Source organism: Oryx dammah, unplaced genomic scaffold (genome assembly GCF_014754425.2).
Source record: "Oryx dammah isolate SB20612 unplaced genomic scaffold, SCBI_Odam_1.1 HiC_scaffold_28, whole genome shotgun sequence".
NCBI lineage: Eukaryota > Metazoa > Chordata > Mammalia > Artiodactyla > Bovidae > Oryx > Oryx dammah.
Window position 1 is genome coordinate 91,318,587 of NW_024070212.1, and position 21,435 is coordinate 91,340,021.

At 38.2% G+C, this 21,435-nt stretch overlaps 1 protein-coding gene across 1 annotated transcript in view; it reads right to left on the reverse strand.

Annotated features, from left to right (window-relative positions):
* Positions 1-21,435, reverse strand: part of ZYG11A (zyg-11 family member A, cell cycle regulator) — a 61,885-nt gene that overhangs the window by 15,542 nt on the left and 24,908 nt on the right. Inside the window, exons 3-5 of the mRNA XM_040231161.1 lie at positions 17,794-18,545; positions 4,067-4,207; positions 501-677 (exon numbers count right to left, since the gene is read on the reverse strand). Coding sequence (XP_040087095.1) covers positions 501-677; positions 4,067-4,207; positions 17,794-18,545 — 1,070 coding nt within the window. The remainder of the gene's footprint in view (positions 1-500; positions 678-4,066; positions 4,208-17,793; positions 18,546-21,435) is intronic.

Genomic DNA, 21,435 nt, shown 5'->3' on the forward strand with positions numbered 1-21,435 from the left:
ATATACAGTGGACATTTTTCTCAGTCCTGGATTATCTTTCCATTTTTTAATGTTCCTGTGCATGTTTGAGCAGAAGCTTCTAATTTGATGAATTTAATATATTATTTTTCTTTTATGAAGTGTGCTTTTTGTATCCTAAGAAAACGTTGCCTACTCTGATGTTTCCTTCTAGTTTTATGGCTTTTATATTTAGACCTATGACTTAGCTTTTATATTTAGATCTATGACTCAATTCAATTTACTTTGCACACATGTTGCTAAGCCTATAAGATGTAACAAACTGTTAACAGTAGATGTTTCTGGGTAGCCGTTTTCTGATAAATGCAAAATTTTTAAACCATATTACTTACCTATATTTCTTATTTTTTCTACAGTAATCATGCATTTATTTTTCTCCCTTCTTCCCTCCCCTCCCTCTTTCTCTCTCTCAGGATGAAAAATCAGAACTAAATAAAACATATTTTTCATGTATCTGTCCTCAAGTATTAAAATCGAATCACCTGCTGGTAATGAGGGAAAGTCTTCAAAGCCTGGAAGAGTAGACAGGTAACCTCTGACAACAGACGAACAGGCATGCCCCTGGCCAGGCCCTGGCGCGTGAGGTTGAGGGCGCAAGCACTGGCTGTGAACTGCACCGGCAAATCCAGCGGATGATTTCTCATCCCTACAGCTACAAGCTGCAGAAGAATGCAAGTGGCATATGACAACATGAGCACTCTTAACACAGTCTGATTTCTGTGTCATCAAAAATACTTGCATATCAGGACAAAAAGTAACAGGTTTTTTTCCCATCCTCACCATGTATTTGTTAGGACACCAGCAATACCTTCTAACCCAAACGTAGTCATTAATTTGCTGTGTAACTTTAGGTAACTCACTTCCTTCCTCTGGACCTCTGTTTCCTCACCTGTGATTTCACAATCATTTATCGAGCCTCAGTCCCTCCAAGGCATTACGATAAGCACTATAGGGGATATAAACAGGAATCACTTATATCCTACTCCTTAGCATAAAGCCTCATGAAAGAAATAAGGTATGTAAACAAATAACATTGTAAGAGATGTCAAAAGATGAAACTGGCAAAAAAGCACCATGCAAGAGGTATAAATAAAGTGCTGCCTAAGGTGGTCATACAGCAAGCTCTCATTTCTGGCATGGAAGTCAAAAGTTTCATTCAGAGAACACGTTTAGGCAGGGTCTCAGATAGGATCCAGACAGGAAATGGAGGCGGGGTGGAATGGGAAGGGAATTACAAGGGGAGGGAAACGTGAGAAAGAAAAACACAAAGTGGACAAAAAGATGGGATGAACCCACCAAAAGAGAAGGAAGGAATTTGAATCTGAAAAATGATAAAACATAACATTAGGGAGTTGCCAGGTGGACTAGTGGTTAGGATTCTGTGTTTTCACTGCCAGGGCCAAGGTTCAATTCCTGGCTGGAGAACTGAGATCTCACAAGCTGTGAGGCATGGCCATAAAACAAACCAAAAACCTAACATTAGAAAGGTAACTATTAATAGAAGACATACTGTGTAGACCTAGAAATAAATTTAAACTGAAGGTGTTATACCAAGTGTATACCATACCTGCTCCAACATTCAGGGACAACATAATCTGTTTTCTCTATCAAATAGGGATAATGATCCCTCCCCTCCTCAGAGACCAGTCTGCTGATATACAAATGAGCCCTGAGTTTATGAACCACTGAAAGACCAGAGCCCCTTACTTTGACACCTACATGAACTCAGAGCCAATATACACTGCTCCTATGGAAACTGTTTTTTTCTATATTGTAAACTGCCCTTAGGATTTCATGTAATTGCCATCATCTGCAGTATAAATACATAGAAAGTAAAACAAACATGATTTTCAATTAAAAAAAAAAATCACAAAATCTCACATAGATATGAAAAGGACTTTTAGAATATCTAATTCAATTTCCTCCTTACAGATGGGAAACAAAGATCCAGAGTTTTTCCCTTTATACAGTATCGTTTTTAAGTTATGAGTAAATCTAATTCTCCATGGTACACAAATAGCCTAAAAATAGCCATAAAAATAGCCTATTTTTATGTAACTGCAGAAATTACAAATAATAAAAACAATAATTTTAAGGCTTCAATTTACACTTAATTTTAAATAATAGCAGTTTTCTTTCTCAAACCACTTAATTCTTCCAATTACCTTTAAAAGAAATTCATCCTTCTGTAAAGGAAAGCAAAGTCTAACCCTATCAATACTGGTAATTTTATTCACAATACTTTAAATGCTAGAATTAATTACTTTCAATTACTGCTATTTTGTTCTATTCTTATAGGGATATTGTGGTTGCTATTTTTTTAAAAAAAAAACTATTATCTTAGATTTTAAAGAGTAAAGGAATAAATAAGAATGTTTATACAAAGTGAATTCATATTTTCAGATTAAGTCCTGTTTTAGGCAATGGTTCTATCATCCCGTGCTCAGATCAAATTCAAAAATCTGAACAATTGAGATTGATTAAGATGCTCAAAACATGAGACGATCTGGCAATTTAAGCCTAACACTGTTTTTCTTTTCCTCTGTGTGGGCACTGTGACTCACAATAGAATAAAGCATATTAAGTAACTGTATTCAATGTGTTTAATCAGTTGAGTACAGTTCAGTCGCTCAGTCATGTCCAACTTTGCGACCCCAAGGACTGCAGCATGCCAGGCCTCCCTGTCCATCACCAACTCCCAGAGTTTACTCAAACTCATGTCCATTGAGTCCATGATGCCATCCAACCATCTCATCCTCTGTTGTCCCCTTCTCCTCCTGCCCCCAATCCTCCCAGAATCAGGGTCTTTTCCAATGAGTCAGCTCTTCACATCAGGTGGCCAAAGTTTTGGAGTTTCAGCTTCAACATCAGTCCTTCCAATGAACACTCAGGACTGATCTCCTTTAGGATGGACTGGCTGGATCTCCTTGCAGTACAAGGGACTCTCAAGAGTCTTCTCCAACACCACAGTTCAAAAGCATCAATTCTTCGGTGCTCAGCTTTCTTTACAGTCCAACTCTCACATCCATACATGACTACTGGAAAAACCATAGCCTTGACTAGACGGACCTTTGTTGGCAAAGTAATGTCTCTGCTTTTTAATAAGCTGTCTAGGTTGGTCACAGCTTTCCTTCCAAGGAGCAAGCGTCTTTTAATTTCATGGCTGCAGTCACCATCTGCAGTGACTTTTTTGGAGCCCCAAAAAATAAAGTCTTTCACTGTCTCCCAATCTATCTGCTATGAAGGGATGGGATCAGATACCATGATCTTAGTTTTCTGAATGTTGAGCTTTAAGCCAACTTTTTCACTCTCCTCTTTCACTTTCATCAAGAGGTTCTTTAGTTCTTCTTCACTTTCTGCCATAAGGGTGGTGTCATCTGCATATCTGAGGTTATTGATATTTCTCCCAGCAATCTTTATTCCAGCTTGTGCTTCATCCAGCCCAGTGTTTCTCATGATGTACTCTGCATGTAAGTTAAATAAGCAGGGTGACAATATACAGCCTTGACGTACTCCTTTTCCTATTTGGAACCAGTCTGTTGTTTCATGTCCAGTTCTAACTGTTGCTTCCTGACCTGAATACAGATTTCTCAAGAAGCAGGTCAGGTGGTCTGGTATTCCCATCTCTTTCATAATTTTCCACAGTTGATTGTGATCCACATAGTCAAAGGCTTTGGCATAGTCAATAAAGCAGAAATAGTTGTTTTTCTGGAACTCTTTTGCTTTTTCCATGACCCAGCGGATGTTGGCAACTTGATCTCTGGTTCCTCTGCCTTTTCTAAAACCAACGTGAACATCTGGAAAGTCACAGTTCACGTACTGCTGAAGCCTGGCTTGGAGAATTTTGAGCATTGTTTTACTAGCATGTGAGATGAGTGCAATTGTGTGGTAGTTTGAGCATTCTTTGGCATTGCCTTTCTTTGGAATTGGAATGAAAACTGACCTTTTCCAGCCCTGTGGCCACTGCTGAGTTTTCCAAATTTTAACCAACTTTAATTGAATCAAGTAATAAGTAGTTATAAAAATGACATTTCTGAGTTGTAGTTACCTTTAAAATAGCAGGCATGGTTACTTGCGTTGAAAATGTCTCTGTGAAGAGCCTGTAGAGGGCTTCCTTCACAAAACATGATCTATTCCTGTAGCAGCTCAGCGCTTCTGAAATCTGACTTATATTGGCTCCTCCAGCAACCTAGAAAACAAGGATGTTACCAACAGGTTTCACCTTTCACCTACAAGGAAGGCTTTTTTAGTGTGTCAAGTGTTCACTTAAATTGTTCAAGAGCTTTACAATGTTGATCTCACTCAGTAATTCTAGACGGTAAATGTTCTCCTCAACCTCATTTTTACATGGTGCTCCGGAGAGGTGATGTACATTGCTAAATATAACAAACTAATTAAGCAGTGGAGACAGACTCAAATACTATCTCCCCACAGCTGTGTTACAGTTGAGACCTCGACTGAATAATGCATAGCATGTAAATTCTTAAACAACCAATAACCATGAACGCGTGTTCTCTCAGTATTCATATGAAACAGACAAAAAAAGATAGGGGAAAAAACAGATAAAATAACTAAGATGAAAAAGGAGTTGAACTTTTATAGAACCAGTTAGTTCATTAATATTAAGATAATTCTTCCTTGCTACCACTCAAGTACAACCCTGAATACACATTGGAAGGACTGATGCTGAAGCTCCAGTATTTTGGTCATCTGATGAAAACACCAACTTACTGAAAAAGTTCCTGATGCTGGGAAAGATTGAGGGCAGAAGGAGAAGAGGGTGTCAGAAGACAAGGTGGTTGGATGACATCACTGATGCAATGAACATGAACTTGGGCAAACTTCAGGAGATGGAATGGTGAGGGACAGGAAGACCTAGTGTGCCACAGTTGATAGGGTTGCAAAGAATCGGACACAACTAGACAACTGAACAACAACCACCACTAAAGTAGTAATTTCAAAAAGTCTATATACAGACTCTGGGTCTGGAGAATAATGGTAACCTTACCCAAACCATAAAGGAAAAAGAAATGTTTATTTATTTAAACATTTATTTAAAAATATAAAACTAGATTTTACCCAGTTTTCAGCATTCCTGGGTAGTGAAGAAAAAGAAAAAAAAGGGGGTAAAATTCAGGATTTCACAAAAACAAAAAGAAAAACAACCCCTTTTCCACTCCACCATGATCAGCAGTAACAACATTCATTGAAGAAACATCACATCACTAAAGTGACAGAAGAATGCTTTTGAATTAGGACACTGGTCAATTAAATGCAAAGAAATAAAAAGATTCAAATTAATTCCATAGAAAGCTACTGTAAGAATTTTTTTAAAAAGCAAATCTAGGGACTTCCTTGGTGGTCCAATGGCTAAGACTCCACACTCCCAATGAAGCAGGCCTGGGATCAATCCCTGGTCAGGGAATTAGAGCCACAGCTGAAGATCCCATGTGCCTCAGAGACTGCATGTGCCACAACTAAGACCTGGCACAGCTTTACACATTAAAGCAAAACTACACATCTCAGCTAACAAAAATTCTTCTCGTAAACCAAAAACAAATCTATAACACACCACTTTAAACTAAATTAAATGTTCTTAATAAGGATTACTGGATGCGAAAAAAATACATTCAACAAAAAGATGAAACAGGAATGATTAAACTCAGGAAAAGAAAAGATCAAGTCATATCACACTAAGTACAAAGTATCCAAGGAATAATAGAATTGATTAAAATTTAGTAAGCAGAAGAAATGCAAGAAACAAACAAGATAAAGAAATTTTAAAAGAAAGAAGTTAAAAGGATCTAAGATTGAGTGCTGATATAGAAAAGAAGATACAACACACATATACTTGAAGTTCCTGGGGAAGAATGAACTAATTTTTAAAATTACTACCAACAAAAACTTTCCAGAAATAAAAAAAAAGACCTAAATCAACACACTGAAAGAACTCCCAACAACCACCTGGGAAAACTGACCCAAATCAAGACATATCACAGTATAAAGATTAAATTTAATGATAAAGAAAAACAACCTTCAGAGCCTTCTTATAAAAAGATCAAATTATTAATATGAATAGAAATCTATTATAATTATTAATGACATTACTCAAGATGTTCCTATTCTTTTTTTTTGCACTTGATAAAACACTCAGAGAAATGTGAACATGTGTCACTATGATTGTATTTTTCTTTTCCCTTAGATCTGTTCTGATTTTTGCTTTATGTATCTTTGTTTCTTTGTTGTTAGGTGTCTAATGCTTTATGATGTCTATCTTTGTGAATTGTACCTTTTATCGTTAAAAATATTCATCTCTTTCATTTAAAAATAATTAAAATGTCAAAACAAATTAGAGAATTAGATTGTCAACAGGCAACACACAAAGTAATGTAACAGTGGACAAGCATTTTCAAAAAATAAGGAAAGAAAAGGGGGCTCCCCTGGTAGCCCAGTGGTCAAGAATCTGCCTAGCAATGCAGGGGACACCAGTTCAATGCCTGGTCCGGAAGATCCCACATACCACAGGGCAATTAAGCCCACGTGTCACAACTACCGACCCCACGCACCCAGAGCCCGTGCTCCGCAACAAGAGAAGTCACCACAATGAGAAGCCCACAGACCACAACTAGAGAGTAGTCCCTGCTCACCACAGCTAGAGAAAGCCTGTGAGCAGCAACAAAGACCCAGCACAGTAAAAATTTAATAAGTAAAATTTTAAAAAAGGGTAAAGGAGTTTATATCCATGCTTGCAACTTCTACAGGATGTTTCAACAATAAATTGTGGCTCATTTCCATCAATTTCAGCTCTTTCCACAATAGCTGTCCATACCCCATCCCACTCCCCAGCCACCAGCATATGCTCCTAGAGCTGCCTGCACTTAGCCTGTGAGAGTCCAGGTGGGGAAAAGAACCCTCCAAGTATCAGGGATCTGTGCTCTGACTGCTTCTGATAACAGGTACAAAAAGGTGGGTAGCCAATGCCATTGCACCCTCACCAGCCAACTGTTCAAAGCCCCTCTCCCACCAGCTAAAATGACTTCCAGGAAATTTCAAGGGCTGCCCCTTCATTGTTTTCTTTCTCCCCTTTTAGAAGATAGACATTAATGACTACAACATTCAAAACAACTACATATACAGAGAAAATCCCAAAGTTACTGCACATACCCAGGGAAAGGCTCATAAAAGACCTAGAGATCTTAAAATTTATACTTCAGGCTGATCCTCAACACAGACCCCAAACACAAAAACAATAACATAGACATCAAACCCTGGGAAGGGAGAAGAATCTATTTCCAGAGTTGCCATATTACTAGTTTTAAATGCCCAGTTTTCAACAACAAAAATCACAAAGCGTATAAAGAAATAGGAAAGCATGACCCATTCAAATGGAAAAAATTAAAATCAAAAGACACTGTCCCTGTAACAGAACTGATATAGCAGGTCAACTCAAACAAGACTTCAAAACATCCACCTTAAAGATGTTCAAAGAATGAAAGGAAAATTAGATAAAGTCAAGAAAAAGAACAAAAGAGAAAACTCAAGAGAGATTTAAAGAAAAAAAAAAAACCTTAAAAAGAATCAAAAAATATTCTGGAGTTGAAAGGTATAATAACTGAAATAAAAATTCACCTGAGTTTTTCAAGGCAGATTTGAGCAGGAAGATGAAAAAAATCAACGAACTTGAAGATAGGACAAAGGAAACTGTGTCAGAAGAACAGAAAGCAAAAAGACTGAAAACAAAGGAGCAGAGTCTAAGGACCCTGTGGAATACCATTATGCAGGCCAACATACACACTGTAGCAATCTTAGAAGAGGCTTAAAGTAGCAAATAATATTGGGGGGGAAATGGCTGCAAATGTCCCAAATTTGATTAAAGACATGAATATAAACATCCAAGGAATTCAAGAACTCCATGCAAGATGAACTCAAGAAGACTCACAGTGAGACATGTTATAATCAAAATTTCAAGGCCAAAGGCAAAGATTCTAAGAAGCAGCAAGAGAGAAGCAAATCATCACATACAAAGGATCCTCAGTAAGACCTGCAGACTTCTCATCAAAGACTTAGAAGCCAGAAGACAATGGGTTGATATATTCAAAGTGTTAAAAGAAAAAAAACTGTCAACCAAGAATCGTATGCCCTGCAAAACTGTCCTTCAAAAGTGCAGGTGAAAGCCAGAATGACTATCATCAAAAATTCCATAAACAACAAATGCTGGAGAGGGTGTGGAGAGAAGGAAACCCTCCTATACTGTTGGTGGGAATGCAAACTGGTACAGTCACTGTGGACAACAGTAGGGGAGTTCCTTAAAAAACTAAAACCAGAGCTACCATATGACCTTGAAATCCCACTCTTGGGCATATATCCAGAGAAAAACAAGATCCAAAATAATACATGTAACCCGATGTTCACTGCAGCACTGTTTGCAATAGCCAAAACATGGAAGCAACCTAAATGTCTATTGAGAGAGGAGCAGATAAACATGTGGTGCATAAATACAATGGAATATTATTCTGTCGTTAAAAAAGGAATGAAATAATGTCATTTGCAGCAACACAGATAGACTTAGAGAATGTCATACTGAGTGAAGTTAAGTCAGAGAAGGAGAAATATCAAATGACATCCCTTAAACATAGAATCTAAAAAGAAATGATACAAGTGAACTTACTTACAAAATAAAAAGAGACTCATAGACTTAAAGAATGAAATTATAGTTGCTAGGGGGAAAGGATAGGCAGATGGGATACCTAAGGAGTCTGGGATGGACACGTACACACTGCAATATTTAAAATGGATAAACAGCAAGGACTTCACTATACATCACATGAAACTCTGCTCAATGTTATGTGGCAGCCTGGATGGGAAGGGAGGAGTGTGGGGGAGAATGGGTATATGTGTATTTATGGCTGAGTCCCTTTGCTATTCACCTGAAACTATCACAACACTGTTTATTAATCAACTATATCCCAGTAAAAAAGTGTAAGTTTTTTAAAAAGTGGGGATGAAGCCAAGAAATTTCTATGTAAAGAAAAGCCAAGGAAGTTCATTACCACTAAACTTGCCCCATGAAAAACGCTAAAGGAAGTCCTGCAAGGTGAAATGAAGGACCACCACACAGTAACAAGAAGCCATAAAGATCTCAACAAAGGTAAATACATGAGCAATTACAAAAGCTAGTGGTATTTTTAATGGTCAGTAACTATACTTTTTTTCAACATGATTTAATAAATAGTTCCTTCAAAAGATCATTATTCATCTAAAAACTAGTGTTATTATAAATTTGGTTTATAATTCCAAATTTTGTTTTCTATTTAACTTGTGATGAACACACTAAAAAGAATTATTTTGTGCTTTGGGGCAGACAATGTATAATTCGGGAACATCAATTAAAAGGGGCACAGACAGAGAGCTAAAGGAACAGCTTTTGTTTGTTACTGAAATTAAGCTAGTATAAATTCACATTAGAGTGTCATAATGTTAGGATGTTAAATGTAACATCCATGATAACCACAAAGAAAACAGCTACAGAATATACAAGAATAATACTAACAACAAAAAAAAAAATCAAAAAAGTCAATTGAACAAAGAAAACAGTAATGAAGGAAATGAGGGATAAAAAAAAAAGCTGTAAAACATATAGAAACTAATGGGCAAAGTGACAGAAGTCCTTCCTAATCAGTAACTATTTTAAATGTAAAAAGATCAAACAAACTAAACCCAAAGCTGGCAGAAGGATGGAAATGATCATTATTAAAGCAAAGAGCAAAAAAAAATAGAGAATATAAAAATAGTAAGAAAATCAATGAAACAAAAAATTGGTTCTTTGAACACATCACCAAAATTGACAAATGGATGGACTAAGGGTAAAAAAAAGAAACTAAGAAAAAAAGAAAAGACTCAAAATACTAAAATCTGAAATGAAACAGAAGACATTACAACCAATTCAACAGGAAAAAAAATAATTATGAGTATTATGAAAAATTACATTCTAATAAACTTAATAACCTAGATGAAATGGGCAAATTTCTAGACATATAAGACCTAAAAAACTAAATCGTGAAGACACTGAAGAAAACTGAAATAGGAAACTGGATCAATAATTAAAAACTTCCCCCCAAAATAAAAGCCCTAGATCTAATGGGTTCACAATAAATTTTACCAAACACTTAAGGAAGAATTAATGTTAAAACTTTTCAGTTTAACAACTGGAGATGGAACATTTCCTAACTCATTCTACGAACCCAGCATTACCTTGATACCAAAGCCAAAGATGCTACAAGAAAAGGAAACTAGAGTTTAACAGTCCTTACAGAGATGGAAAAATCCTCAACAAAATACAGGCAAACCAAACTCAGCCGAATAAAAGAATTATATACCATGACCAAGGCTTCCTTGGTAGTTCAGTTGGTAAAGAATCTGCCTGCAATGCAGAAGCTGCCGGTTCAATTCCTGGGTCAGGAAGATCCCCTGGAGAAGGGATAGGCTACCCACTCCAGTATTCTTGGGCTTCCCTGATGGCTCAGATGGTAAAGAATCTGCGTGCAAGGTGGAAGATGAGGGTTTGATCCCTGGGTTGGGAAGATCCCATGGAGGAGGGCATGGTAACCCACTCCAGTATTCTTGCCTGGAGAATCCCCGGGGACAGAGGAGCTTGGTGTGCTTCAGTCCATGGGATCGCAGAGTCAGACATGACTGAGCAACTAAGCACAGCACCATGACCAAGTAGGATTTATTACCAGAATGCAATGCTCAACATACCATGGTATACTAAAAATCAATGTAAGACACAACAGTATTAGAATGAAGGAGGACAACCACATGTCAACCTCATCTAATGCAGATAAAGCATTTGACAAAACTCAACACCCTTTCTGGCAAAGTGTCCAACTCTGTGATCTCATGGACTGTAGTGGGCCAGGCTCCTCTGTCCATGGAATTCTCCAGGCAAGAATACTGGAGTGGGTGGCCATTCCCTTCTCCAAGGGGTCTTCCCGACCCAAGGATTGAACCTGGGTCTCCTGCATTGCAGGCAGATTCTTTACTGTCTGAAGCACCAGGGAAGCCCCCAAACACTTGCAAAAAAGCCCAGAAGGAAGCTACCTCAACTTAATAAAAGCCATACATGAAAAATCTACAATGAACATGATACTCAACAGTGAGAAACTGAAAGCTTTTAAAATCAGGAAAAAGACAAAAGCCCCTTTCACAGCGTCTACTGAACACAGCACTGGAAGTTCTAGACAGAGCAATTAGGTAAGAAATAAAAGGCATCCAAGATGGGTGGGGAGTTTAGGGGAGAATGGATACATGTATATGTATGGCTGAGTCCCTTTGCTGTTCACCTGAAATGATCACAACATTGTTAATCAGCTCTACTCCAATATAAAATAAAAAGTTAAATTAAAAAAATAAAAGGCATCCAAATTGAAAAGGTAGAAGTAAAATGATCTACTTACAAACTATATGATCTTATATACCACAAAAAAACAAAAAGCTGTTATCTGTTAGAGCTAATAAATGACTCCAGAAAGTTGCAGGATACACACAGAAATCAGCTCAATTTTTATACAATAATAATAAACAATCTGAAGAGGAAATCACGAAAATAATTCTGTTTACAATAATACAATAAAGTACTTAGGAATTAACAAAGGAGATGAAAGGCTTATATGATGAAAACTACAACACACTAATGAAAGAAATTAAAGATGACGTAAATCATGGAAACACACCCCATGTTCAAGGATTAGAAGACTTAAGATGTCAATACTACCCAAAATTATCTACTTATTTATATAATCCTTACCAAAATCCCAATGACCTTTTTATCAGAAATATAAACACACACCCTGAATTTATACAGAATTCCAAGGGAGTCACACATCCTGATTTCAAAATGGACTATCAATACAAAGCTATAACAATCAGAACAGTGTGGCACTGGCATAAATACCAGTGGAATGGATTATAGCCTGCCCAGCTCTTCTGTGCATAGGATTCTCCAGGCAAGAATACTGGAGTGGGTTGCCATCTCCTTCTCCAGGGGATCTTCCCAACCCAGGCATCAAACCCAGGACTCCTGCATTGCAGGAAGATTCTGTATCATCTAAGCCACAGGGGAGCCCATGGAATAGACTAGAAAGCCCTAAAACAATGCCTTGCATTTATGATCAGATGATTTTTAACAAGAGTACTAAGACAATTTGGTATTTTCAAGAAATTGTCCTAAGAAAACTAGATATCCACATGTAAAAGAATAAAGTTGTAAAATCTAACATAACACCACATGAAAGAAATTACCTCATAACAGATCAAAGACTTAAATTTATGAACTAAAACTATAAGCCTCCTATAAGGAACATGAGGAAGAAGCTTCACAATACTGGATTTGGCAGTGATTTCCTGGATATGACACCAAAGGTACAAGCAACAAAAGAAATACAAACTGAACTTCATGAAGACAAACCAGAGAAGGGGAGAAAATATTTGAAAATCTCGTATCATAAGGAGTTAATATCCAGACTACACAGAGAACCCTATATCTCAACAACAATAACAAAAATAAAACCTACGCAACCTAATTTAAAATTTGGCAAACAACTTCACTAGACATTTCTTCAAAGACATACCAATGGTCAATAAGCTTCTGAAAAGATGCCCAATATAGCAGATAAGTATGGAAATGCAAATCAAAACTGCAACGAGGTACCACTTTACACCCATTAGAAGGGTTACTATTAAAAAATTTAAAAACAGAAAAAAATACGTGTTGGCCAGTGTGTGAAGAAACTCAAACACTTGCATACTGTTAGTGAGAATGTAAAAACTGTGCAACTGCTGCAGAAAACATTATGGTAGTTCCCCCCAAAATTAACATATGATCCACCTGCAATGAGGGAGACCTGGGTTTGATCCCTAGGTTGGGAAGATGCCCTAGAGAAGGGAAAGGCTACCCACTCCAGTAGTCTGGCCTGGAGAATTCCAAAGGGGTTGCAAAGAGTCAGACATGACTGAGCAACTTTCACTTTCACACCATATAATCCAGCAGTTCCACTTCTGGATTGCTTATTGTTCAGTCGCTAAGTCATGTCCAACTCTCTGTTGACACCATGGACTGCAGTACACCAGGATTCCCTGTTCTTCACTATCTCACGGAGTTTGCTCAAACTCATGTCCATTCTAGTATAGACTTCTGGGTATATACCAAAAGAACCAAAAGCAGAGTCTTGGAAGTTTCCCAGTGGACTAGTGATCAGGATTCCAGGCTTTCACTGCACAGGCCTGGATTCAATCCCTGGTCGAAGAACTGAGGCTTCACAGAGTGATCAAAAAAAAAAAACCGAGTCTCAAAGAGATATTTGTGTACTCCTCCTTGCAGCAACACTACTCACAATAATCAACACAATAGCCAAAACATGGAAGCAACCCAAGTACATATCAACGACAACTGGATAAGCACAATGTGGTATACACATAATGGTTATTATTCACCCTGAAAAAGGCAGTATGCCACATGGACAAACCCTTAGGACACTATGTAAAGTAAAATGAGCCAGTCACAAAAGGACAAGTACTGTGCGACTCCACTTACATGGGAGAATTGGTCAAAATCATAGAGACACAAAAGAAGTTTGTATTGCCAGGGTCTGGGGAGAAGGGGTAATGGGAGGCAGGGTTTCATGCCTACAGAATTTCAGCTTTACAAGGTGAAAAGAGTTACGGAGATGAATGACGGTGATGGTTGAACAAAATTATTAATGTATTTAAAACCACTGAACTATACACTTAAAAAGATGAAAATGATAAATTTTATGTGTATTTTACCATCCCCTCCCCAAAAATGGGAACATGAACTGACATGGGGTGATTTCCAAGACATACCACTTAAGTTAAAAAAGCAAAGTACAGAGTACATGTACTATGCTACCTACTGTGTAAGAAGTGGACATTTAAAAACCTAAATATATACGGCTTAATACTTTGACTATACTCTCAGTCAAGAGTGAAAAGAAAGAATTGCAAATATATCTTCAACACTTTTTCAGTAGGTTTGTGGTTCAAAGTACTATAGGTGAAGCAACTCTGAAACTATTTTGTATGTGTTACAGGATTAAGGAAAATGTGCTGAGGCTGTTGGAAGCCGAGGTTCTCCATGTAGAAAAGAGATACAAACAGAATGTGGAAAGGCAAAGAAGAACAATATAAAGATGGACATTTGTAAGTATCACTTTTAAACTTACTTCATCTGTTTCTTAGTTCTGCTTGATGAAACGGCTTAAAAACACTTCTAGCACTCAGACAGTGGTTTCCCACTAAAAGGAACCAGGGCTCTTGGGAGAAATGTCTAAGGCCAAAACAGGGAAGTATAAGAAGCCTAGAAAGTAAAGAAGGACTCAAAATAATAACAGTAATAATGGGGGCATGTAAAAACAGACACAGGAGCTCTCATTGGCCACCCTGTGACAAGCTGAGCATCAAAATAATTAAGAACAGCAATGCATTATAAATCACTGAAAACAACAGGAATCAATGAGTTCATACTGATGATATGTTAGACTTGCTAAATGTTTTGAATAAAAAGAAGAGCTGAAAGAAAAGAAGTTAAGAGTTGGAAAATTATCACTTTGCAACCACTGCAGTAAAGAATGGTTCGAGTAAGAATCATCAATGGATGCTAAACCTAGATCAGAAAGTCTGATGAGGGCCAGGATATTGGCATAGTCTTCTAATATCTTATACATCATTCATTAATTTCAAAAGGAATAGTATTATCTATGTAGGATAGAAACAGTACAAGAGTATATAGATAATATTTTATCTGCATCTGGATATTTTCCCTAGACCCTGAACAATACTTTGACCAAGTGGTGAAAATTAATATCACCAATGAGGGGCACTCTGTGCTTCATATCGTAATACACTTGCGAAGGGCACAACATCCCTTATGTGGTATTCTGGGTAGACCTAGAAGAATCTGAATTATGATGAAGCATCAGACAAACCCAAAATGAGGAACATTCTTCAAAAAAAGCAAACAAAACAATGTTAGTTTGTATTCTTCAAAAACAGCAATGTAATGAAGAAAAGGAAGGACTATGACAACTGAGGCTTTCCAGGTAGCCTGGAAATGCAGGAGATGCTGGGTAGATCCCTAGGCCGGAAAGGTCCCCTGGAATAGGAAATGGCAACCCACTTCACTATTACTGCCTGGAAAATTCTGTGGGCAGAGGAGCTTGGCAGGCTACAGTTCATGGGGTCACAAACAGCTGGACACAACTAAGCACACATATGACAACTGAATGTAAAAATAAGCATGGACTAAAAGGAAAAATATTTTATAAACGGTGTTAAACTGGGAAAATCAACACTGGAAACACATACAGTAGATTTTTATATAAAAGTATTATATCGATGTTAAATTTCCTGAAATTTGACAGCTGCACTATGGCCATCCTTGAGCTTACCTGTGCTCTCAGAGAGTCAGAGACTATCTTTCCTCTAGGAAATACAAACTAAAGTATATTAATGGGCAGAGGGGCATGTTGTATGCAACCTACCCTCAAGAAGAAAATTGTGTGTGGGGACTTCCCTGGTGGTCCAGTAGCTAGACTTTGTGCTTACAAGGAGCCTGGGTTTGATCCCTGGTCAGGGAAGTAGATCCCACATGCTACAATTAAAGATGCCACATTCTGCAACTAAGACCTAGCACAGCCAAATGTGCGCGCGCATGTGTGTGCGCGCGTGTGTGTGTGTGTGTGCGTGTGTGTGTGTGTGTAGGTAGGGTAAGACAAATTTGGCAAAATGTTTAAAGTTAGCGATCTGCCACATTAAAAATTATTCCAAAACGGTTTTCAAGTACTATATGTAGATCAACTGTGCAAGGATCTACACATTATTAACAATCTAAACAATGGATATAGTCTAGATTTTTAAGTTTTGTGATAATCTAGATGTAAGAGTTGAAAGAAAAACACAGGATAAACCATTGTAAGACTAAGCAGAAGACCAGACGGCTGTTGCATCACCCGCTCTCTCCAAGGTTTCCTACAGATGCCAGTACAAAACAATTCTCATTCTTGAGACACCCCACCAGTGGATCAGCAAGGATTTCCTAGCAAATGAAAATGTTATATGGCTCTTAGGACTAATGGTAGGTGCCCTTTCAACCCATTTTAAAGAAATTAAGTACACACTGCCCACTCTAACATTAGGTACAAGAAAATAACACATACCTGTTCTGTTAGGTTTTCACTAACCCTTAATTTTATCCATTTTAAGCAAACTTTTGAGCCACCCAAACAACAAAAATGCTTATATTTTACACCTGATTTGAAAAATACATATTTCTCTTAAATATAAGATTTTCTGAAACATACCTTTTAAACTTACCATACCTACACTCCACTAAGTCTGGATTAGGATCTCTAGAATTTCTTAGTACTGGGAAGATTGTGGCCTCTCCTCTCCCTCCCCTAACACTGTATACAATGCATTATTTAACATTTTCAATATAAACTAAACTTACATGTGTACCAGATAAAGTTTACTGAAAGAAAACTTGTCTCATTTTCTTTTGGTGTACTGGCTTTGATAGTATCTTAACTACATGCATAATCTCTCTACAGAATATTCTAGCACTTGGCAATATTACTGTATATACCATGAGTTGATATGTTAAAAACCTTTTTTCTTTTAATTGCTGTGGTTCTTTTGATCATTGGGACACTAAGTGCCATTAATCTGAAACAGACCTAGGTGTACATTCTTGGTAAACAATTCTCTACTATACACATTTAATCTGAAAGTTCAAATTATCTATTTGTACCTAATGATGCAACTGATAGCTTCATGGGTTCATTAAGAAGTCATTTAAAATTAAAAAACTTTAAGACACAATTGCTATTTTTAAATCAAAAGAATAAAATGTGAAAACAACTAATGACTGCAGATCACTTTACTCTCACCCCAGTAAAAATTACATAAGTCATTGTTTTTAACGGGTTCTTCTGAAGTCGTTGTTCTGAACTTTGGCTCCACATTAGAGTTACTTAATGCCCAGGCCAAATCCCAGACCAGTTACATCGGAATCTCTAGGGAATAGGCAACAAGCATCAGTGTATTTTAAAACTCCCAAAGTGATTAGAATGTACAACTAAGGTAGAAAGCCACTGTTTTTAAAAAGTATTCTAGGACATAAATATTTAAATATATGCTCTTTAAAAAACAGCACCACCAGAGGTTATAAACATAGTCTAGCAATGTACAGTACTTTTTCCTTCAGGGTCTTTTAAAAATTGCGTTAAAAAACGGCATTAGGCATACATCACCTGACTTATTCATTATATTTAGCTGTTACTAGAGGTGAAAGCATTAGTTTCACAAAGACCCAAATATACGACCAGCTCTATCATTTAATAGTTCTGTGACTGTGGATAAACAGCTTAACCTCCTCATCTGTAAAATGGGAGGATTCAAATAGAAAACAATGTGCAAAACATGCCAACTGGCACGTAAGAGGTAATGTGAAAAGGCTCCACTTATCGTTATCGAGCTAGACTGGAAGACACTGGAGGCTAGGGCTGCATCTAGTTTAAGGTTATATTTTCACAACCTCATACCACATAGTAGTTACACAATAATTCTTAATCATTAAGCTCCTTAAGAACTGTTCATCTGTCTTTGTAACCCAAATGCCTAGTACAGATTCTGATACACAAAGAAAGCTTAATAATGTTCTGAACAAATGAAACAAACTTATTTCAGAAAAGAACGAACCCTCAAGCCTTCCTTTGCAGAAAAGAAGTCAGAATAACCAGCATCTGTAGCCAACAGTCCCACAAATTGCATCGCAGGCCGCTGTTGTATAAATAGTTCTACAGCTCCATCAGTGATGTAACTACCCCCAGAAATGTCCAGGGACTCAATATTAGGCAGAATATCTTTCTGCTGTAGCAAATGAAAAGCTAGATCTGACTTGAGTTGCCTGTGATCAGAAATATCAAGGTGAAGCAGACATTTAAGTTCTCGAATGACTGCAAGAATCTGTGGTTTGGTCATGGTCAGACATTTTAGATAGTGCATTGTAAGAGATCGGAGTCGATCCTTACAGGTAAGGAGCGCAGAGATGTTAGTGACCAGAGTATTAGAGATATCCAAGCTTTCCAGTTTGGGTAACTGCGAAACATGAGCCAGGTCTTCACTATGAAAACAAACGTTGAAAACGCTTAAAACACGAAGACCAGTGAGCTGACCGAAGAACAAGAGTCTTGAATCTCGAGGGATGCTTGTTGAGTCCAAGATGAGACGTCGGAGGTTTCCTTGGATCCAGCTATTGCTGCAGAGGCCACTTAGGATGTCTGGGATCGAGAGGTCAGTGTGTACTGCAGTAGCATCCAGTTCAATGAGTTTGTGATGGCAGAAGGCTTTTAGGAATGCAGCTGTGGATATTTTAGCTTTCTGAATGTTGACCAGCTTCAGTTTCATTCGGTTGCTTTGGAAAATGCTTGCTGTTCTATCAGTCAGCTTGCCTATAAGAGAACCAGAACCAGCTTGTAATAACTAAACCTCATGCCTTTTCCAGGAGGCACTGTGGCCAGTAAACTTTGATAGATACTAATAGTAACAATAATGACTACATTTACCGTTTACTCTGTGCTGAGCATTGTTCTAAACTCTTTACTCAGATTATCTCATATACTCTTTAAAATAATATTGTAAAGGAATTATGATTATTACCATCCCACAGCTGAGGAAACTATAGCTTAAAGGGGTTAAGGAACTTACTCAAGGTCAAAGTATGTGGCAAAATCAAGAATCAAAAGCAGTTTGACTTCAGTGCCCACAGTTTTAACCACAGTAACCTTGTTTACTTGGGCTTTCCTGGTAGCTCAGCTGGTAAAGAATCCGCCTGCAATGCAGGAGACCCCAGATCGATTGCAAAGATCTGCTGGAGAAGGGATAGCCTACCCTCCCCAGTACTCAGGGGCTTCCCTGGTGGCTCAGCTGGTAAAGAATCTGCCTGCAATGGGGGAGACCTGGGTTCCATCCCTGGGTTGAGAAGATCCCCTGGAGAGGGGAATAGCTACCCACTCCAGTACTCTGGCCTAGAGAATTCCAAGGACAGAGGAGCCTGGCAGGCTACAGTCCATGGGGTCATGAAGACTTGGACACAACTGAGTGACTTTTACTTCACTTCACTTCAATTTTGTTCATAGAAGGAAAAAAAAAAAAGACAAAATAAAAGAGGTAGGTAAGTATAGGGCCTATAATATGCAAATAGCACTAATGATTACTTTTAACCAAACTAGTGGATGGACTTTGCTAAGTCACTTATCTCTCTATGCCTCATTTTCCTCATCTGTAAAATAAATGGGTTATATTAGATTTCATTTAGAAACAACTTATTAATATTAAGCATCTTCTATATGTGAGATTCCATATTAAGTAATAGGCATACAAGGTAATAAGACACCTGTGACCACAAAGAATTCAGTCTAGGAAACATGTCAGGCAAATAAGTGATTATAATAATATATTATATTCAGTGGTGATTTGTACCAGATATTGAACACAGATGAGATTAATATCAGGGCAGGTTTTTGAGGCTGAATATCAGTTGCCCAAGGGGAAGGTGAAGGGTGGGAGAACACAACAAAGACATGGAGGCTCAGAACGTCAGACTGTTCAGAATGACCCTATTTGATCAGTGCTACTGGACCACAGTGTACAAGGAGAGGCCTGGCTGGAAACGACAGTAGAGAGGAAGGTAAAAGGCAGATGGGGCCTGTAAACAAAAATGAAAAACTCAAAATTTTTAAGCAAAAAATGAATGGTTATATTTTTACAAAGACCAATTATGTCTGATGACACAAAAGAATTAAGATGGTGTTTGATGGGAGTGGGATGGGGCAACAGATAATGAATGATTTTAATGATGAGAGATGATCGTTTAAACTCACAGAGCACAGCAGTTGAATGGATTAAGGGACAGAACTGAGGGAAAAGGTATGTAAGCTGATTCACAAGTCCCCAGTCTGAGTTGGGCTATGCTACTAACATAGGAGAAAGGAAACCTCAACACTCAAGGCTTTCAGAAAGAACTTATTACATTTATTCAAGGGCTTCCCAGGCAGCTCAGCTGCTAACGAATCTGCCTGCAATGGTGGAGAACCTGGGTTCTATTCCTGGGTCAGGAAGATCCCCTGGAGAAGGAAATGGCAACCTACTCCAGTGTTCTTGCCTGTAGAATGCCATGGACAGAGGAGCCTGGCAGACTACAGTCCATAGTGTTACAAAGAGCTGGACATGACTTACAGTTTGGCTATTTCTGTGAAATGAGAGAAAACCAGTGCAGATGAAGCACAGATGGAGAAGGGGATACCATAATCTGACAGGTTATAGATAGAGGCAAGAGTCAGTCAGACCTTGTAGGCCAGGGTAAATAACTGGCATTTTATGCTAATTACAAAGAGAAGACTTTAAAGAGTGGCAAAAGTGCAGACAGATCTGATTAAGATATAGAGGACTACTCTCCGCTAAGTGGCAGAGCGTGGCGATGAGCAAAATTAAAGGTAAGGAAACCACTTGGGAGACCAGGGGAAAAGAAAGAGAAAGGTGTCATTGACAGGGGCTAGGAGGAAAAGATGGCTCAGATGGTAAAGAATCTGCCTGCAATGCAGGAGGCGTGGTTCGATACCTAGGTTGGGAAGATCCCCTGTAGAAGAGAATGGATACCCACTTTGGTATTCTTGCTCGGGGAATTCCCCAGACAGAGGAGCCTGGCGGGCTACAGTCCATGGGGTTGCAAAGAGTCAGACACTAACATCCTACCTGACTTGAGGAGAAAAACATTTGACATATGTACTTTGAAGGCAGAAAATATGTCAGAAGAACGAACGACGGGGCAGGTGGGGCAGATGAAAAGTGACTCCTAAGTCACTAAACAGGTAGACTGATAGCCAAGCCATCTTTGAGATGGGAGGAAATGGCAATGTAGCAGATGCTGTGATGTGACACCAGATCACATTTAAAATAAATGACTGGGACTTCCAGAAGCTAAGAACCTGCCTTCAAATGCAGGGGACGCAGTTTCAATCCCTAGTCGGTGAACTAAGATGCCAATGTCGAGGGGCAACTAAGCCCACAAGCTCCAACTACTGATCCCACGCACCCCAATTAGAGAGCCGGCATGCCACAACTACAGAGCCCTTGCACTCTGGAGTCCACACATCACGACTAGAGAGAAGCCCACAGGCCATAATGAAGAGCTAAGACCCAATGCAGCCATAAATAAATAAATAAATGGTTTGGTTTTTTTTTTTAAAAAAGAAGAAAGAAAGGACTTACTACTTGAGCTGCTAGAAATGCCACCAACTGACAGCCCTCATCTATGTAGAATGCATCAGCTGAAAAGAGTTG